This window comes from Eleutherodactylus coqui, chromosome 3, assembly GCF_035609145.1.
Source record: "Eleutherodactylus coqui strain aEleCoq1 chromosome 3, aEleCoq1.hap1, whole genome shotgun sequence".
Classification (NCBI taxonomy): domain Eukaryota; kingdom Metazoa; phylum Chordata; class Amphibia; order Anura; family Eleutherodactylidae; genus Eleutherodactylus; species Eleutherodactylus coqui.
Genome location: NC_089839.1, coordinates 12879284 through 12899811, shown reverse-complemented (window position 1 = coordinate 12899811; position 20528 = coordinate 12879284). Strand labels below are relative to the sequence as shown.

Below are 20528 nucleotides of genomic sequence, written 5' to 3'. Positions count from 1 at the left end.
TGGAGGCTCTAGTATCCTGTTGTACCGCCTCTAGCTTGGATACAAGATGTGATACAAGATCGGACTTTTATAGATGCAGCAATACACAGTTTATTTTTTTTAACTTTTTATTCCTTTTTTTTTTTTAACTAGTAAAACTTTTTATTCTCTCATTCTGTAACGGGTCCAATGAGCAGCTTATCTGAGCTGTTGCCGCTGGGTGTCAGCTGTAAGAAACAGCCGGCGGCCGCACTGTATAAAGAGCGATGGCCCGCGATCTTTCTTCATACGTAGGCCGCTGATACAGGCTGTCAGAATACGTATCGGCAGTCACTAAGGGGTTAAAGAAGGTAAAGTCGTGTCCAGAACTGACGTTTATGAACAACCTTTGGACTCCCTTTTGTACGGAAAGAAACAATCCTGCAGTGAGATGTGAGGCGCAGATATCTGGCACTTCAGGCCCTCGCACACGTCACCCGGAATGACCCCCATCTGCCGGGGGCGCGGGTTACAAGGGAACACACGTGCGCCGATGGCTGGGATCTCTGTCTGAATCGGTGCAGGTCTGGCTTCTGTATATCGTTACATGTAATATCCCACATGCAGCGCCCCCCTCAGGGCGCTACTGACGCATCACCCCAGTATATACTTGGTGTTGGATTCGTTCTGTAAAGCTTTGGCTTGTGGTTCATTTCGTGGCTCGGCCGCTTCCCAGAACCTGTGTGATGGATCCTCCTCGCTGTGTTACTTTGTTGCAGTTTGTCTTTTTCCGCCGACTCTGCAGATCTTCCCGTCGTGCACACTACGGCCCGTATGCATCTATACTTCTCCCCTCTCTGGGTGGAGGGAGGAATTTCATGACGTCAAAACTGATTATCTGAAGCCTGCAACTTGTGCCGCTTCTCTGCCCCCCTCATTCAGAGTCAGAGCATCCTCTGTGCTCTAGTAATCCCCCTTGTTGGCGGGGTTGGTCCTTCTCGTTGGACTCATTCTCACTGCTGTTTGACATTTTTGTTCGGCTCTGTTTTAGGGGCCAAAATGCGAATGTAGCAGTGCCGGATATGTTGGCTCCGGCGGCCCCCGCACTGATGTGCACCAAGCCTAAGCTGCTGCCTGAAGCATTCATATACCTTAAAGGGAAAGTGTCCTCAGAAACTGACTACTTGTGTAAATCCGGGTTTTATGTTAAACACTTGGTTCACGCAGATTCTTACATATTTTTTTTCTGTCTTAGCAGGTGTGGGACGCTGTGAGCAGCCATCATGGCGGCAGACGCTATCATGCTGGCCAAAGGGCTGGCTAAGCTCAGTAAAGCAGTGCTGGCGGTGCAGGTTGGTCAGCTGAAGCAGGTGGCGCTGGGCAAAGAGGTGGTCAACTTGGCAAGAAGTTTGCAAGTAGCTGCAGAGGAACGATTCAGCGTCACCATGGGGAAAGTCCAGGTAAGCGGTTGTTGATGCCTCAAATGACGTTTCATCTATGGTGGTTGGAGGAACTTGATTCCAGAACTGATGCGTCCAGGCTCCGCCTCCGAGCACAGCTGCAGTGTAAATCATAGTGGATAGGAACAGAATACCGTGTTTACCCGAAAATAAGACAGGCTTGTATGTAAATTTTTTTTGCCCCACAGGAAGTGCTAGGGCTTATTTTTGGGGAATAGCTTATTTTGCTTACCCAGCAGCTTCTTGGTCCAGAACCTTCCCGCTGCTTTTCAGAGCCCTTACGCGGTTCCCACAGTCATAGGCCGCTCACACAGGATCACTCCAGGTTATGGGATTCCTAAATCTCGCCTCCACAAAGCGATTGGCTTGATGAGGAAGTGATCCTGTGTGGGGGCGTCGGAGGACTATGGGAACCGCTGGCGGGATCTGGACTGAAGCAGCTGGCCATTGCATTCCTTTTTTTTTTTTAATGTGACTTTGGCTTATTCTCAAGGTAGGGCTTATGTCAAGCCTTCCCAAAAATCCTTAAAAATCAGGCTAGGGCTTATTTTAGGGAACCGCTGCAGCTTGTGTTGAAATAAAAGGTCAATCTATTGACTATTGCTGGTCAGTGATTCTACAATATTGGAGCCAGAGTTAGGCTTGCGTTAATCGTCCTTGTACCTTAAAGGGGTTGTGCCAAGAGAAGAGCTCCTGTTCATCTGCCCTGCATTCTGAGGGGTTGGTGCACCTTGGCACAACAGCTTTAATAATGGTCAATACGGCCGCTATTATAACTATTATCAGCCAGTTTTTCCTCCTGGGGTCCTGGATGGAAACTCCTCAAGGTTGTGGTAGAGATGAATGATCAGGGTCTATCACAAGGTGCTCCAGCTTCTGCAATCCACAATACTAAGCATGCTGGAAGTTGTAGTTCTCCCACAGGACTAAGTGATTATTGTATAGCCAATTTGGCAAGTTATTAATATTGATCTCCTGTGTCTTCAGGAATTTGGGAAGCAGCAGGAGAACGTCTCCGGGGAAGGGATTGATGCTTTTGAAGGACTGACCTCTGAGATCGCTGGCATGGAGTACTCGCCCTCTTCCAGCCACACTCCTGATGAGGCTTACACGCAAGAGTCCACTGCATATGGTAGCCAAGAAAGCCTTTCCTTCCACCCAGACCCTGCCAGGGACAATGGGGCATTATTTGGGAACTTTAGAGACTCTGTGGGACCTTTTGCAGCTGCTGGTCAGAAAAGGGCTTTCCACCAGGATCATTCTTCGGTCAGTGGGCTTACAGCGGAGGACATTGATAAAGCCAGGGAGGCCAAGTCCAACCCGGAGCAGAAGCCTCACAAACAAATGGTATGTACAGTTTAAGAGTTTATCCTTCTTCTCAAACTCCCCATTAACACTAAATACAGAAGGCTCTTTTACACACAACGGTTATCGCTCAAAATTCTCTCAAACGCCATCTTTTGAGCGATAACCGTTGTGTGTAAATGTGCACCCATCGTGTACTTACCGCACACTCTTCATCCATCGCTAAGCTCAGCTTAAAATCGGTTGTCCCTGATGGCAAGGACCGCATGCTGAGTTCTCTGCGGGCAGCGCTGATAACATTGTTTCAGCTGCTTTCCCGCTGGAGAACAATAGTTATGTATTCAGAGAACAGACCACCCGCTGTTCTCTAAATACATGCAAATGAAGCTAGTAGGCTACTAATGGGCTGATTAGCTCATTAGTGGCTAATGCAAAATGATCGCTCAAAACTGTCAGTTTCTGATCAATTTTGAGCCATCATCTGTGTGTAAATGAGGCTTCAGAGTTCAGCGCTCCTGCCAGGAGCCGAGCCGTTCTGTATGTGTTGGTCAGATTAACAGATCTGAAACGCGCGGTGGACGTGTCTCGTTGCCCATTATTGTCCCGCATCACTTATGTCTGCAGTTCTGAGTACAGTGTGAATGTTTGCTGGAAGATGTGATTTTAACTTTGAGGTTGTGCGACTCTCTGGTGTCTGTGTGCGATCTGTGGTTACAGAGTTCACACATTATCCACCACTCGTTTATATGCAGGTTGTGGATTGTTCGCAGGCTGAAGAGATTTTCCGCACAGAAAAATGATACAAGTCTGTATTATACTCCAGAGCTGCACTCACTATTCTGCTGGTGGAGTCACTGTGTACATACATTACTTATCCTGTACTGACCCTGAGTTGCATCCTGTATTATACTTCAGGATAAGTAATGTATGTACACAGTGACTCCACCAGCAGAATAGTGAGTGCAGCTCTGGGGTATAATACAGGATGTAACTCAGGATCAGTACAGGATAAGTAATGTATGTACACAGTGACTCCACCAGCAGAATAGTGAGTGCAGCTCTGGGGTATAATACAGGATGTAACTCAGGAGCAGTACAGGATAAGTAATGTATGTACATAGTGACTCCACCAGCAGAATAGTGAGTGCAGCTCTGGAGTATAATACAGGATGTAACTCAGGGTCAGTACAGGATAAGTAATGTATGTACACAGTGACTCCACCAGCAGAATAGTGAGTGCAGCTCTGGAGTATAATACAGGATGTAACTCAGGGTCAGTACAGGATAAGTAATGTATGTACACAGTGACTCCACCAGCAGAATAGTGAGTGCAGCTCTGGTGTATAAGGCCTCTAGACCACTGGCAGATTTGCATTGCGAAATCTGGAGCTGGATTCTGCCTCCAGATTTCGCAGCAAATCCAGCCTATTGCATGTTGCAATTTGCTGTGGGCTATGTACGGCTGGCTTGCATTGAAGTAATTGGAAGCAGTCCATGCTGCGGCCTTTCCGCAATCGCCATTGCGGAATGTGCATGGGAACCGAGTCCTTACTTTGGCAACGGCCCGGCGTCCTCTCAACTGCGCTTGCGCCAGCCTTCACAGTTGCAGTGTCCCCTGTACTGTGCATGTGCCACCTGGCAGATTGGCAACACAGGAGAATACACCAGACAGATGAGCAGGCCTGGCACCTGGTTGAACTCCGCTGTGGGAATCCTGCATGTCGGGTCCAACCTGCCTGGACAGGAAAACTAATACAGAATGGCATGCAGGAGCAGTACAGCAGGATATTGTTTGGGTAAGGGGTCTTATTGGGCTCCTCTCACACCAGCCTTATGGCTGCAGTCATATTCCATCTCTAGGCCCTGTTTATGATCAGAAAAACAGAAGTTAAATGTGGTTTTAAAAAGCAAAAAAACTAAACTGAAAGCTTTCAATTTGTTACCGTTCCGTTGGGTTTCAATTTTTGGATGGAACAAAGTGCTGTAGACCGCTCCGGTGTTCTTGTGCCAGTCCAGTGCCCTGCTGACAGTCTAGTCGCTGAGGGTACAGTGGAAAGGGCTCTCTGTATAGGACCCTTATCTATCGTGAGAGCAGATAGAAAGAATCTCTGGAGGGGGCGGTCTTGCATTGGACAGCCCATTGATGTGAATGGACACTGTAATACCTACCTTTCCCTGCGGAGGCACTGCAGGGAAGGTCAACACTTATTGCCATCTTACCCAACTGATTGCTGCTGGTTCCTGCGGGTGGATTCTTTGATCAGCTCCTTGTCAAGGCACCTTGGGTTAGGTTGATCTTAAAGGGGTTTTCGGTTTTGCACAATACCTGACGCTAATATTTATATATTTCCCCCCCCCCTCAATTCTCCTAAAACGTGCGGGTCTCATGTGAAAAGCAAGTTTTCTTTCTCTAGAAGAAATGGCACATTTTATGTAAATTTATGCAGTAAATGGCTTTTATCTTGCGCTGTATTTTATACTCCAGTTACACCCAAAGCTGAACACCATTTCTGCTTGTTCCCGGAGACTGAACCGCCGCACACTAGGACAGATCACGTACCAACTGCTGGGTCACGGGGCTATCCGGAGTGCAGACCAGCTGCGGTCTGTTCGCTCGGGGCAGGTAGTCGTATCGAGAGGAGGACAGCTTTAGATGTAGCTGGAGAATAAAACTGACCATCTCAGGATCAGTACAGAAGTAGTAAAGCAAGAAAAGGCCGTGGGTAGGTAAGGGTTAAAGCTAATAATCCTATTTAACGCTTTGTGAAGGTAGACTTTCTCCTGTTCCTTCCTAAAGATTGTCGGTGGCTGAGTAGTTCCTCAAGTCCCGTCATGTTTGGGGAGGGTCACAGACCGAGCGCTAGGAGATGCCGCTCAGATTCTGGCGGCTCGCTGGTTTCTAGCTGTAACTTCCCACCCGGACGCTTAAGAGCTAAAGAGGACATGGTCTTCGGACAACCATTGGCTCGGAGGGGCCCCCCGCTGACTTGTTTGCAGCAGGGACCCTCCTAGTCTTCCCATACCATCAAAAGTGGGAGGAGCCTAAAACAAGTCTGCGCAGTCCGGAGAGGCAGTGCGTTATGAACGAATGGTAACGACTGAACAGCAAGTGAATCGTGCGCTTCCTGTTCAGTTTCAGGCGGCCTAAAAATCGCCGGCTCGTTGGCGTCTTGTCACATTTAAGTCCTGATCGTCGTTCCGTGTCTCAGACAGGAATGCGAAACGCTGAACTTAGCCAATTCCCAGTGATGATTTGCCTGTCTAGCGCCACTCGCTGGTGAGTATGTCATTGGCTCATTAGCATGGGCAAACAATCGTGAGGTTCTCGTTTGGTGTAAAAAGGTGTTGGACGGCAGCCGGCTGAGCGGAGTGGAAGCTGAGAGGGGATTTGTAGAGTTTGGTTCTAAATAACGGCATTTTGGGTTCGTTCACACGTTGTAGATTGGGGGTGGAGACGCACCAAAACCACCAAAACGTCACATCATTTAGTGCGGCTTGTGATTGGTTTCCGCTGCAGATTTTACCCTTGAAGTGAATTCTGCTCTGGATCTGCGTTAACATCTGCACCAATCCTGCTGCTCGTGAACGTACCCTAAAAACAGGGTTCTGGGCCAAAAAAACCTAAACTTTGCATCGAAGGGCGGAAAAGCCATATATTCTTATTAAAGGACTGTCCAGGGTTAGAAAAACATGTCTGTTTTCTTCTGATCGCAGCGACACTCTGTCCGTCTGTTGGGTATTGCAGCTCAGCTCCCATACACTTCAATAGAGCTAAGCTGCAATACCACACACAAGCCTGTGGATACGGGTGGCGCTGTGTTTGAAGGAAATCGGACATGTTTCTCTAACCCTTGGTAACACCTTTAAATGATCGAGTTGTAAAAATAGTCTCCTGCTGCTCATCGTAGCGTCACGGCCGGAGCCGATGATGGATGGATGGCATGTGACTGCAACTGGGGCAGCTGCGCTGGACCGGGGAGGCAAGCTGTTCACAGGGGGTTGTACCACAATTGACTTATCACCTACACAAAGGTGATCCCTGCACCCCCTGTGGTGAGGAGGAGCTTCGCTGGAGCCGTGGTTGTCCATGCGCAGAGACCCACAAGTCATCTTCAATGGGATCATCGGAGATGGCCGAACGCTTGTACTCGGCTATTTCTGTCGGCCCCATTGAAACGAGCGGACCGTGCATGTGCGACCACTACTCCATTGTATCTAGTCTCACTGCAGGTCGAGATGGTAAGAAGACTGGGGCGCGGGAACCCCATTTTCAGAATTGCCAGTGGTGTCCGCGGTGATGTCAGTTGTAGGACAGCCCCTTTAAGAAGTCCTGCTCTACATTGACCCCCTTCCGGGTCCCAGGCATCCACTGCCGTTTCAGGATCTGCTGCCGGTCGTTGTACATGTGATCAGTGTGCGCCATAACTGGGTTTAGTGGTCCTCCTCCCTGGGAACTGCTGCAGCAGCTGGTAGGATTGGCGCTGCAGCAGCTGGTAGGATTGGCGCTGCAGCAGCTGGTAGGATTGGCGCTGCAGCAGCTGGTAGGATTGGCGCTGCAGCAGCTGGTAGGATTGGCGCTGCAGCAGCTGGTAGGATTGGCGCTGCAGCAGCTGGTAGGATTGGCGCTGCAGCAGCTGGTAGGATTGGCGCTGCAGCAGCTGGTAGGATTGGCGCTGCAGCAGCTGGTAGGATTGGCGCTGCAGCAGCTGGTAGTTTTGGCGCTGCAGCAGCTGGTAGTTTTGGCGCTGCAGCTGCAGACCAGGAGGACATTTGGGAAGTTAGTAGCCTTTTCCATCATTCCCTGCATGTCGTCTTTTTTTTTTTTTTTGTTCCAGAAACCCCTTTAAGTCCCTAATGTCACCCAGGGCCGCCCTTGGCTTGTCCCCATGCACTGTTTCTTCTTCCTTTGATGAAGCCCTGTTTGTTTTTCAGCTCAGTGAGCGAGCGCGTGAGAGGAAGGTGCCGGTGACACGGATCGGGAGGTTGGCAAACTTTGGAGGTAATGATACTTTGTTGCAGCTGAACAGTTTAGTAGAACTAGGTCAAAAGTTACAGGAGATTAGAGGTATAAGGGAATGGCGCAGTATTATCCTATCCGGGGGGAGGGGACAACCATGGAGGGGTAACACTGGGGACTTGGAAGCCGTTAGGTCTCTCCGGTATCGGCTTAGAGACTCTGATCTACTGATCCGACAAATGGTGCTAACCTTCTTCCAGAGCATCGGGGTGGGTGACCTTCTGGGTGCCTTCCCAGCCTACTGTCCCCTCGCCTTTCGGGACTGAAATACATGGTTTTGGTGGTATATGGTTGTCTTTTTAAAGTTCCCAGAGGCAGCCATATTGGAGAACGCACTTCTATATAGATGGTGCAGCAAGGTGTGTGAGCTTTATGGTAGCTACAACTATATGGTGACTTTGGTCGTGATGTGGGTTGTTCAACCAAAGATCAGAAGTGTAGCCTGCGATCTAGCAAGGTGACAGAACTCGATCCGGTTGTGCTGCGACTCACAAGTAGCTGTGATCACAAGAAAACAATCTTAAAGTTGCAGTGCAAGCACATTGTTTTGGGAGTGCCGGAGCGCAGTTCTGCCCTGCGGTTATTTTGGATCATTTCCAGGAAGTGATGGTATACGGCTCTGCATCCCCCAGAAGCAGGTGAGCTGCATACAGAGCCTTATCTGTGTGTAGTGTTGCTTTCCTGCCAGATCTAGGCCTCTAGCAGGGCAACAGAGCCGTCATGAGGGTGGTCTGCTTTTTTTTTTTTTTTTTCCTCTGGATCAACATTAGGGGGTAATGGATGTCCATCCAGTTCAGCCTGTCTTTTTCAGCCTTGCATACTATGTTACTATGACTCTGCTCATTCTGTCCAATTCAATACAGCAAAGCTGACGAGTGATTTGCAGACAGTGTCAGTCTTTAATGTGTGCCCTAATGTATATTTCACATCCATCCGGAGGTTCTGTCAGATCCGGCTCGAGATACTAGAAGAGAAGGCTGGGTGGGCCGCGAACAGACCCCATTATAGTCAGTGGAGCCTGTCCGGCACGGTTTGGTTCAGTCCAGAGACAGAGCTGTCCGGCTGCGAAGATTCACCTTTCCTGCTCCCCGAACAGAGCAGGAAAGCTGAGTTCCCAACACGTGAAACTACCCCGACACAAACTTGTCTCTTGTCCTGAATGTTTGCTACAACGTATCAGTCAAGACTGTAGGGGCATCCTATAGACTTGTTACAATTGTGACAAGCTGTAAGTAGTATTGGATCTGTACAGGGTTTTAGTACTCTGGATTAAAAGCCCCATTTACACAGGACCACTGTCGGGCAAACTGTGCCCAACACTTGTCCCCGCATGTACTCACTCCTGTGCCATACTCAACAGCTGCTATGTTAGGTGAATGGAGTGGGGCGGGGGAGAGCGAGGAGTGAAATCTCCAGCCGCCCCACTGCAAGCCAACGATTATCGCTCCTGTGCAACAGCAGGAGTGCGAGGACATGCGGGGACGAGTGTCTGGCATCGTTCGCACCGACAGTCATCCCGTGTAAATAGGTCTCTACCCTTCATGCCCTTAGGACATACATTTACGTCCATAGGTTTGTATGGAGCGGGATTAGGACCCATGGTAGCCCTGCAAGAATGCAATATAATGCAGTACTACGGTATTGCATTATACTTTGAGCAATCAACACTCCTATGAGGACTTAACTGATTTGTTTAAAAATTTCTTTAGTTATTTATTGAAAAAAGTTTAAAAAAAAACTTCCTATAGTTATAATAAAACAAAAAAAACCATTTGGTATTATGAAAAAGGTTTGGTACGGTGTTGGCAAATAGAGCAAAATGTGATTGTTCTCAGCAAGGAAAACCAAGTAATCCTGTAGATATGATGCCTTTTAATGGCTAACAAACATACATGATGTTACTGCGAGCTCTCAAACCAACACGGGGGTCTGCTTCAGGCTTAAATGAAATGCATCCGAAGAGGCGTGCATCTATAGCCACACATACTTATGACATACTTATGTGCAAATTAATCACATCCATGTCTGTGCCTTGTCATTACGATGTGTGTATAAATATGCAGGCCTCGTCAGATCGATTCCATTTAAGCTGGAAGAACCCTGAGAGGCTCGAGAGCTCGCTGTAACATCATGTATTTTTGTAGCCATTAAAAGGTATCCTATCTATAGGATGACTTGGTTCCTCTTGCTGGGAACAATCACTTTTGGTATAGTTTTGTTTGTGAATGTCTGATCTAGCAAAGTAATATTTATACTGTGCAGTAAATGTCGTCGGAAAAGAAAACGCACAACGCCGGAACTGAACTTTTCAAAGACAAAAAGGCGGAATTGCGTTTCTCCCCCCCCCCCCCCCCGCCCATTTCATCCTACTAACAACTTTGTAAAGTACTATTAGAAAAAGATAACTTGTCCTGCAGTAAACGAGCCCCCAGACATTAGACATCGGTGCTGATGGAGAGGAAAAATCAAGGATGAAGAAAGGGCCAGGTCATTAGAGGGTTAAAAAAAAAAAGCCCTAGTCATTGACGGCAAGCAAAGAAATCATGAAAAATTGAATGACTAAGTATTAAAATGTTTCAGCGCTTCTGACCCCGGACTATCCCGTCATCTCTAGAGGTCGTCAGTGATATGTATCTACAGGCTGCGGAGTCCATTAAACAATGGGGGCCTCTCTGTTGTTGCTGTGGGCTGACCGCGCTGTATAGCAGCTGCCGCGCTCGGATGATATAGGCTCAGCTACTAATTATAGGGGGGATAACATGCCTAAAATAGTTCTGCAGTCAGACCAGCGCTCAATAGCATGTAAAGCTCCAGAGAGGCAAGGGTGGGGGAGGGGGGCTGCTGGGTAGTCGGGATGGGTTAATAAAGTAACCTGGCATAAATTGGGTTTATTGGGGCAGCATAGGGTAAGGGTGGGCATTGAACCGGGGATATATAGTCTTATAGGACTTGATTCAGGGTACATTGGCACACGGCAGGATTGGTGTGGAGATCTGCATGACATTCTGCAGGTTTTGGCCGGGATCCACCGCAGACTTCATCCCTGTTGCGGATCCACTGCATACGTTTTGAGTAAGCCTGGGTTTAGGACTTTCAGGCTTTGAGTCCTGGCAGCGGTTATATGGCTTATTCCATGAAAATGCTGGATTAACCCATGCAGAGCAATCCCCGAGCGCAGCGCCTCCTGCTGCACCCGTGGAGACATGACGGAGTCCTTCTCTTATAACCTGTGTAAATGTGCGCTCTTCTGCTTCTCTTCCAGGGTTGGCGGTCGGCCTCGGCATCGGCGCTCTTGCAGAAGTGGCAAAGAAAAGCTTAAGTCCTAAAAATGAAAATGGTGAGTGAGCGGCCCTGGTGTAGGAGCGGGACCCTGTGTGCTCTGGGGGTATAGGAGCGGGACCCTGTGTGCTCTGGGGGTATAGGAGCGGGACCCTGTGTGCTCTGGGGGTGTAGGAGCGGGACCCTGTGTGCTCTGGGGGTGTAGGAGCGGGACCCTGTGTGCTCTGGGGGTATAGGAGCGGGACCCTGTGTGCTCTGGGGGTATAGGAGCGGGACCCTGTGTGCTCTGGGGGTGTAGGAGCGGGACCCTGTGTGCTCTGGGGGTGTAGGAGCGGGACCCTGTGTGCTCTGGGGGTGTAGGAGCGGGACCCTGTGTGCTCTGGGGGTGTAGGAGCGGGACCCTGTGTGCTCTGGGGGTGTAGGAGCGGGACCCTGTGTGCTCTGGGGGTGTAGGAGCGGGACCCTGTGTGCTCTGGGGGTGTAGGAGCGGGACCCTGTGTGCTCTGGGGGTGTAGGAGCGGGACCCTGTGTGCTCTGGGGGTGTAGGAGCGGGACCCTGTGTGCTCTGGGGGTGTAGGAGCGGGACCCTGTGTGCTCTGGGGGTGTAGGAGCGGGACCCTGTGTGCTCTGGGGGTGTAGGAGCGGGACCCTGTGTGCTCTGGGTGTCCTGAATACGTCTGTTCTGCTGTATACTTCCAGTACTCCTCGCCCCCTGCTGCTTCAGTGTCTGTACAATACGGGGTCTGCACTGAGGCAATACGGAGGTTCAAGTAATATGTCAACACGAAGTGGCAATTGGCAGAATCCTGACTGCTGCTTTGGATGTGACAGGAGTATAAAGCCCGTTTATTCCCACATCCCCATGAAGCAGATTACTTATTTGCACGTTTAACCTATAAACTCCCCGATGATTCCGAGTTGCAGATACGGTTGTGGCCGAACGTTTTGTCACATCTTAGTTCTCACATGGCTTTCTGCTTCAGTGTTTTTTGATCTGTTAGATGTTTCTATGGTTACTGAAGTACAACTATAAGCATTTCAAAAGTTTTAAAAAACTTTTTTTTTTTTTTTTTGTCTACCTGCTTTTTGAGGACCCCAGCTTGTCAGTGGGATGAGATCTGGGGTGTTTCCAGTTGCCATGGAACCAAAATGCCAATGTGGTCACAGAGCCACTTAGTTAGCACTTGTGCTCATCACCCAAGTTGTGAGTTGAGCCCTCATCAGCCCCACACATGAAGGGTCTCCAAATGCTTTATTATTGGCATGGCACAGGACTCCATGGTGGCGCTCGCCTTTTCTTCTCCGGACAATCATTCTTCCAGCTGTCCCAAACAGTCTGAGGGGCTTCACCAGAGGAAATACCTTTATCCTCGTACTTCCTGCAGGATGTCAGGCTGTCCTTAATGGTTTTCATGAAGAGAAGTGACTTTGCTGCCGCCCCCAGGTCTTCAGCTCACTGTGCGTACAGAAGCGCCGGCGCCCGCCTGCTGCCCCTCTGACCAGCTCTGCGTGGTGATCTGATCCCGTAGCTGAATGCTCTTTAGGAGACGCTCCTGGCACTCGCTGGATGGACTTGGTCGGGCGTTCTGAAGCCTGTATCGCAATTGAACCTCTTGAAGATCCCATAGGTGGTGTATTTAGGGGCGATCTTACAAGCAGCGATGTCTGGGCTCTCTTCATTCTTTAGAGTTAATGGAAATTGCCACTAAAAAACAACTAAAGCAGCAAAACCAATTTACAGTGTCAAAACTCTTGGCCAGGACTGTAAGTGTGACTGACCTCAAAGCAAGAAGGCATTCCTCCAGCGCTCACGCATTCTCTTGGACATAATAGTTCTATATCTAATGTCAAGGCTACAGTTGGGTAACCAAGGAAGGGCTTGACTCTGTGCCCGGCCCCTTGTACAGTAACAGATGTTGTTGCTACCTGCCGGCTATGTCGTCTTCCTCCTCTGACAGCTGAATGCATTATACGTCCCCCCACCTTCCCGGTGCTTAGTGCACCACATAGTACAAGGCAGCGGTAGTTGGTGCAGTTCACCCCCAACTTGTAGGCTGTGGGAGGCCATTGCATTGCCTGTTCATCACTTCTAGGTTTGGCCTCTTCTGGTGGCGGGTTCCTTTAAGTGTTCGCTCTTCATTAGCGGGTTGCTACTTTTACTGACCGGCATAATCCTGCTGATGCTTTATAATCTCTTGCTATGAATTCTCCAGGACCCTGATCTTTTTAGGGAACCCCCTTGTTATCCATCTGCTGACCAGCCTCGCTCTCTGCTCCTCCGGGGGTGTATATGGCTGTTCATTCCATGCGGACCTCCACGCTGCTGCAGTTTATAGTACGCTCCCATGCCATTCAGAGATTATTGCATCCTGTGGCTTATTGATTTAACTTGACCTCTGTGTCTGAGGGGGGGGGGGGGGGGGGGTACTACACTGCTACTTTATATTTAAGATCTTCAAGTCTCCTTTAAGCTCCTAATGACCTCACAGACTGGATCTCGGGTCGGACAGCTGGTCCTGTCTGCAGCTTTACACTTATGGGGCGAGCAGGTGGTTTTCTGCTCAAGCGCCTTGTTTAATCCTACATGGCAGAAGACAAGTTGGTGCTGAACAGTTCTGCATGGATTTGCTGTCTGGAACGTGTCCCCTCATAGAGGAGTGCATAATACTTCTGAAATAAGTCACATGAAGCCGCACTATGATAAAGCTGCAGGCAGCATCGTGGGATCTTCTATACAACCTGCAAGGGTCTTGAAAGACGACGGAGCTGGAAAGACTGTTTAATGCGGGTCTGGATGGGCCATTAACCTTTTGGGTTGTCGAAGACCACTTGTGTGGTTTTGTATAGAGCTTTTATTGGTGGCTGTGGTTTCGAGATGGCTCCTGGCCTAAATCTTCTCATCGCCCATACCTGTTGCTTCAGGTGAGCAGAGTGAAGGTTCTGTGAGATTGCAGGAGCCTTTATCTTGGGCCATGTTTTTATTATGACTCGGAATTAAAGTCCAGGACTAAGTGCCGCTATACAATGTTGTTTTGGTCCTTATTGGGCTAAACAAGCACCGATCTCATTGAGCAGCACTTGTTTAAAACGCCTGCTGGTTGGTCTGTATAAAAGGAATTTTATTACCCATCTTCACTCCGCAGATCACACAAGTGACTACAGAGGTGATGAAATGCAGTCGGTAATAGAAGAAACATTTCAGTGACTCAAATCGGAGATGATATCACCTGCAAATCCTTTTTTTTTTTTTTTTTTTTCTTCTCCACCTGGTCCAGACCACCATGATGGCTTCTGTCCACAACTGGTCTCTGTAGACTTTGCTCACCAGATGTCTTCTCCTACTTGCTTTTGCTGTGCAACCCCACACTGTGCCCCTTAAAGTGACCCCAAACTGTGTCCCATAAATTGTACCATATGTATATTATAATGTGTCAACCTTCATAATGCTGCAGCTTAGATAAAGCTCTAGTATATCTTTAATTATAGTCCCCACCATGAAGACTTCTTCCAGGCACGATTTTACTTTGTACACTCTCCCTAAATTCAGTTCACCTCTTGGTGCCTACCCATAATAATGGCAACTCAAACCGTAATGATTCCCCCATAATGCACCACAAGAAATAATACCTCCCTTGTTCCCCCACACAGTAATAGTGCCCCCACACATCTGTCCAGCAGAGTAGAAGGAACTCCATTTTTCGCATCACACTGTTGCCTGTCCTACACAATCAGACTCCTGCTGTAAAAAGGGCCAGAATGCGTGAGACAGGGGGATAAGTCCGGCTGTGTAGATCGGGAAACTCCACAATGAAGTTTCCTCTGTTCTGCTGGACATCGGTATGGGGTCCAGCGACTGCATTCTGTCTGCCCCTGGTTGTCAACATGCCAGTGCTTCACCTGCTGTCAACCTTCCCCCTACATGTTGGTGCCCTGTGTGACTCCACAGGTTACATGGAGTTCCTGGTTTTCTTGCTTAGAGCAGTGCCCAGGAATGTGCCCTCTGCAGCGGCGGGCGTGGGCTTATTGTTTATGGTGAGTCCGTTGAGCAGTCGGAACGGCTTTGGTTGGATTGTTGCTGAGTAAACATCAGTGATTTATGTGTTTGACATGGGCTGCAGAGCTGCGCTCCCACTAGCTTGGCACGACCTGGCAGCGCTGTACTGGATTATCATTGCTTTATACACCTTTCAGACTGGCACATTATTGACACTGGTATAAGGCTAGGAATTGCAGTTACTTCTTGAATGCTGGGACCCCACCAGTCCTCAGAATAAAGGGTCCAAACCCCTCTCTCCTCCTGACTTGGAATGATACATAGTAACAAAACCTCAGCTATGCTAATAGATTCTAGTCCTTAACCGCCCATATGGACACGTGCCAATGCAATTGTTATGTGGCTGCACTGCAAATATCTGGAAGGTGGAGCGATCCGAAGCCATGTATGCCTCGCTCTTCGCTAGGTTGTAGATGGCCGTCTAACGTTGCCAAAGCCACAACTGTGGCAAACCTTGGTGATCTGGAGGTTCTTAATCCCGACCAGCTGGCCCTGGTGTTGGGCTTCATGATGAGAGCTCTGATACCAAGTAACAAGCCCTGCAGCTGTGGGAAGCACGTGATCAGGATGTTCCGTTAACCCCTTAGTGATGGTCACTACGCCGTGGCTTGGTTGACGCTGCGGCCGTAGGCTTGGCTTAGAATGCACTGCATAAGTAATGGAACTGAATAGAGTTTTGGGGAAAAAAAGTAACTTTTTCTAGGGGCTCAATTGTTTGTTTTTTTTTTCCTGCCAGTGTATTTACTAAAAGTAATTAATTACTAAAAATGGCGTGAGCGTGCGGCGCTGACCGTATGGTAGGTGCACATTTCTTTCTATCTTACTGTTACTTGGTGGTTATTTCGTTGCAGGTAAGAAATCCGTGTTGGACTCCAGCCCCTTCTTATCAGAAGCCAATGCCGAGAGGATTGTGAGGACTTTGTGCAAGGTCCGCGGAGCTGCCCTGAAACTCGGCCAGATGTTGAGCATTCAAGGTAACGTCACCATGGTGATTGAATATCGGCGAGGCACACGTAACCTTCGTTGGCGCTGCAGGCTTGGATGTTCTCGTTTTGCTCTCCAGTATCGTTAGGTACTCCTGCCTGTAGGCTGTAGCCTCTATAAGGTTTGCAGAAATAGCGCCTCGCCTACCTGCAGGTTGTGTGTGGTATTGCAGCTGAGCCCCAATAACTTGTCTGGTTCTTCAGCTCGGCCCCGTTCATGACCCCTGTACAGGTGTGGAGCTGACCTTGTATTGGGGGCATTTACACTGCTGCCCAACCAGGTGACACCAATGGGAGCTATCGGTCTGTTCTTCCTGAGCCCCCTGTTTCATGAATAGGTTTTCAGAGATGGATGCGGAGTTATGTATCTGTATGGCAATGCAGTTTTATAAGCTGTTTAACCCTTTCCAGACACCCGCTGTACATTTATGGTGGATCAAGAGGTAGCTCATCTCTGCCGTTGAACCACTGAGATGCTGTGGTCACAGCCAACCGCAGCGTTTAAATGACCTGATAGGGAGGGGAGGACAGCGGTTTCCCTTTCACACCCAGCTTTATTAAGCCACTTTGTAGCAGGGCTGCTGTTAAATGTTCAATATACTGCAATACAAAAATATTGCAGTGTATTGTGCAAGCGCTCAGATAATTGGAGGTTTAACGCGACCAAAGAAAAAAATGTGTAAGATCTTGATTTTGAGACTTCGCAATCTCAATTTTGAACAGTTTTAAAAGTTTTTAAAGCTTGACGAAAACTATTAGTGCACATACAGCTGATTAGTTGGAAGCCCAACCATCAATGACCCGTTTTGACTTGAGCTTGTCAATAAAAACTTCCTGGACCCCCCCCCCCCCCCCCTTACGGTCTGCGTTCCTTAGTGCGCCCCCTTTGTGTGTTAAGCCTGATAGGGGATTCCTGCCAGTTACCTTCTACCTACATTATAATGGGGCTGAATTTCCAATCTGCTTCTATTTGTGTGATCTTTTATCTACTTCTTCCCAGTTTTGACTCCTTACAGAACTTTCCAGACTCCTATGACCTCCAGCGTCTCCTCATCCGCCCCTTCAGGGAGCCGAGTCACGTAATCAGTGGAAAAACACCCCTCAGCATAATTAATTTGGGAGCTGTAAATCTCTTCCCGCCGGCGTGAGGCTCTCTAATCCGTGCAGAATGTTCCCTGCCGCTGTGTACTGCAGCCATTGTTCCCCGCTGCTTGTGTTCTGTAGCGTCTCCCATCTTGGGAATTGCAGCACCAGGAAACCTTCCTCGCAGCGGATACCTTGTAATGTCGGAAGCGATGGGTGGCGCCTGTTGTGGGAGCGGATCGCGGGGCGCTAAGAGTTCTGTAGAGCCTAATAATGAGCTTCTTACTTCTTGCCAAGATGCTCAAAACTCCTTGAGACACTTTCCGTAAGTCTCTGAAGAAAAGGGAAACTGTTTTGTCCCACACCACTATCCATACTGGTTCTGCCATCTCTACTCCCCCCGTCCAGCCAGGGTCAAGGCCTCTCGACGCCAGTTGTGTTTCACACCATACAAATATACTCCTTCAAGCATGTGCAATGAGCAAGATAGGAGAAAGGTCATGAAGAGGCGCCGCTCCCTGGCAGCCAATCACAGCATGAGAACCTCTCTATGTACTATGGTCAGGGTGTTGAAGATATGGGAACAGCTGAATGGGCTGTGCTGCAGTTTCCTTCAAGGGTTTTTTCCCACTTCTAGCTGTCCACTGCAGGAAGCAGACAGCTCTGTACACTGCACAGTGGCCTGGGTTGGTACTGCAGGCTGAGTCCTACTGAAGTAAATGAGGCTCGGCCTGCAGTACTAACCCCGGCCACTTTGTTGTGTATGGAGCTGCCTGCTTCCTGCAAACTGGACAGTTAAAAGTGAGACAACCCTCTTAACTGGCACAGAAATGAATGGGAGTTACAGAAACGGCAAAATACTCTCCAGAACGCAGGAGCTGCTGAAACCACATGGCTCGCTGTGCTACACTGGAACCCCTTCTGACTTCTGTGGAAGTTACAGAAACTGAATAAGACATCCCACATGATGCTGACCGTCCTCGACCGCCACATTCAGCCAAGACTGGGTCAATGAGGGGCATCTCAAGGTAGCCGGTGGTCCCAGAGGTGGGGCTTGCGCCTTTCAGACTCTTATGATGTGTTCTGTGTACCCCTTTAATGTGGCTGACCATGTAGACTCATGGACAGTGACTTCCTGTCCCATAATCTGGCAAACAGACTGCGGCACAGCAAGTTTACTCTGATTAGGGAAGCAAGAATACAGCTTTAATGGAGATCGTCATCGTCTAGTTCAAAACTATTGGTGACCTATCGTTATGATATGTCATCAATAAAGCATAAGGAGTTTGATGCCTGAGACCTCTGCTCATCAGCTATTTATCAGGCCAGTGCTCTTGGGCACGGAGCTGAATGCTGCAGGAAGCATACAACTCCGTTCTCGCTGTAGTGGCCAGACTTGGTATTACAGGCAAAGTTCCTATTGAAGTAAGTGGGAGCTTTGCCTGCAATACAAAGCCTAGCCACTGCAGTGAGAACAGTGCTGTCTGCTGCTTCCAAAAACCCAATTGGTGCGTGAACACACCTGCCCAGAGAACAGCTAATCAGTGGTGATCACTGCTGATCTGCTATTGATGGCTTCAGTGATTCACAACTGGGCCACCCTTTTTAACTTGCATCCAAGGCCGTGGCATGCATTGGTGTAGTCTCTTTCTAAATGTTAAACTGCTGCCTTGCAATAGGTGGCGCTGTAGAGGTATTCTACCATCTCCTGTTTGCATACCAAGTTTCCCAGGGAGTATTTCATGTTCTTAGTCTCCCCACACCCTCTCCATAAGTAGAAGCGGTAGCCCTCCATACTCGCATCACCTATAGATGGCACTGCAGAGGCATTGTACCATCTCCCACTTGCATACCAAATTTCCCAGGGAGCCTTGCATGGCCTTTAAATCTCCCCATGCCTACTTGGCGCTCTCCGTACGGAGAAGCTGTATCCGACCCAACCTGCATAAATGTTTGCATACTTACATCTAGGCATAAAAGCGCCATCCCATCGTGCCGCTGCTGTCGTATACGGCAACAGTTCTAAACGCCACAGCCTGGTTACTAAGATTGAAGACCCTTCATCAGCTTTCTGCGCACTCCATGTACTCGGAAGGAACGCTCTGCTCCGGTGCCAGCTTTTGGTGTTCTCGCATATCAAATTTCTAAGGTCGCCTCTCCCAGCACCAGAGGAGCAGAGTGACCCGAAATCTGCTCCAGCCTAACAAGACAGAAAAAAACCAGGCGGTGCATGTACCGAACTCGTTAATATGGTCATAAGTGAGACTTCCCGACGCTTATTAATCTAGCCTGCCTTTGAACCCTCCTGTGGCCTTACAAATGTAACACCATCCGTTTGTATCTCTTTTTATTCTTTTTTTTCCCCACATTAAAGTCTTAGCTTTAGCAGCTGCTGCCTGACATTGAGTACTTTCCCTTAACTTACCTGTAATCCGTATACTCAAAGTCTGTGTTCTGTTCTCCTCGGTGTACGCATTCGCTGTATGTGCACTAATACGATTTGTGACTTTGTCATTGTGTCCAATTAGTGTTTAGAAAAAAAGGGGTGTGGCTAAGATGCATAAATGCATCAGTTTAGGGATTTTTTTTTGTGTTACCCTTCTTAAAGGGGTTGTCTTGCGGCAAACCTCAAAATTTTACCTTACCCCATTCCCCCTGTCACCCCCTAGGCATAAAATGGCAAAGTAAAGCGGTTTTTAAGCCGCTTGCTACTTACCGATCCGACGAAATAAGGACTTTAAAAAATCTTCTCCCAAGATGGCCGCCGGTCCTTTCCCAGGGATGCACTGCGGTTTTCTCCCATGGTGCACCATGGGCTCTGTGCGTTCCATCGCCGATTCCAGCCTCCTGATTGGCTGGAATTGGCACACGTGACGGGGCGGAGCTACGCGATGATGCGTAGAAGGGGGCGGAGCCAGAACGCCGCTCGTGCCTGGACTGAGCAGAAGGGGAGAAGACCGCACAGCGCAAGCGCGTCTAAAAAAGCAAGAAGACATCAGAATTAGACGGCACCATGGAGACGGGGACGCCAGCACCGGAGGGGGTAAGTGAATAACTTCTGTATGGCACATATTTAATGCACGATGTATATTACAAAGTGCATTAATATGGCCATACAGAAGTGTATAGACCCACTTGCTGCCGCGGGACAACCCCTTTAAGGATTGATGTATTAATATGCCGGCTTCATGCTAGTAATAAGATTCCCACTCTCTGACCCGAGTGCTCTGCTTGTCATTGGCGGTCGCAGTATCGTGCTGCGCTCCGGCGGCCATCTTTTTCCTCCTTAGTAGATCCTGTTCTGTACTTTTCCACGATTGGTAGCCGGCAGCTTGTTATGGCTTATAAATAAACGCTGCTGGCACGGAACCCGGGTATGTGCCCAGGAG

General features: G+C 48.9%; 1 protein-coding gene across 2 annotated transcripts in view; it reads left to right on the top strand.

Annotated features, from left to right (window-relative positions):
* COQ8A (coenzyme Q8A) overlaps window positions 1-20528 on the top strand; it is a 41900-nt gene that overhangs the window by 11043 nt on the left and 10329 nt on the right. The window contains exons 2-6 of one of the 2 annotated variants that reach the window (XM_066595132.1): window positions 1217-1418; window positions 2406-2765; window positions 7656-7722; window positions 11003-11077; window positions 15925-16047. In XM_066595132.1, coding sequence (XP_066451229.1) covers window positions 1242-1418; window positions 2406-2765; window positions 7656-7722; window positions 11003-11077; window positions 15925-16047 — 802 coding nt within the window. In that variant the 5' untranslated portion in view covers window positions 1217-1241. Of the gene's footprint in view, window positions 1-1213; window positions 1419-2405; window positions 2766-7655; window positions 7723-11002; window positions 11078-15924; window positions 16048-20528 lie in introns of both variants that reach the window. The other variant, XM_066595133.1, reaches the window with a different exon arrangement.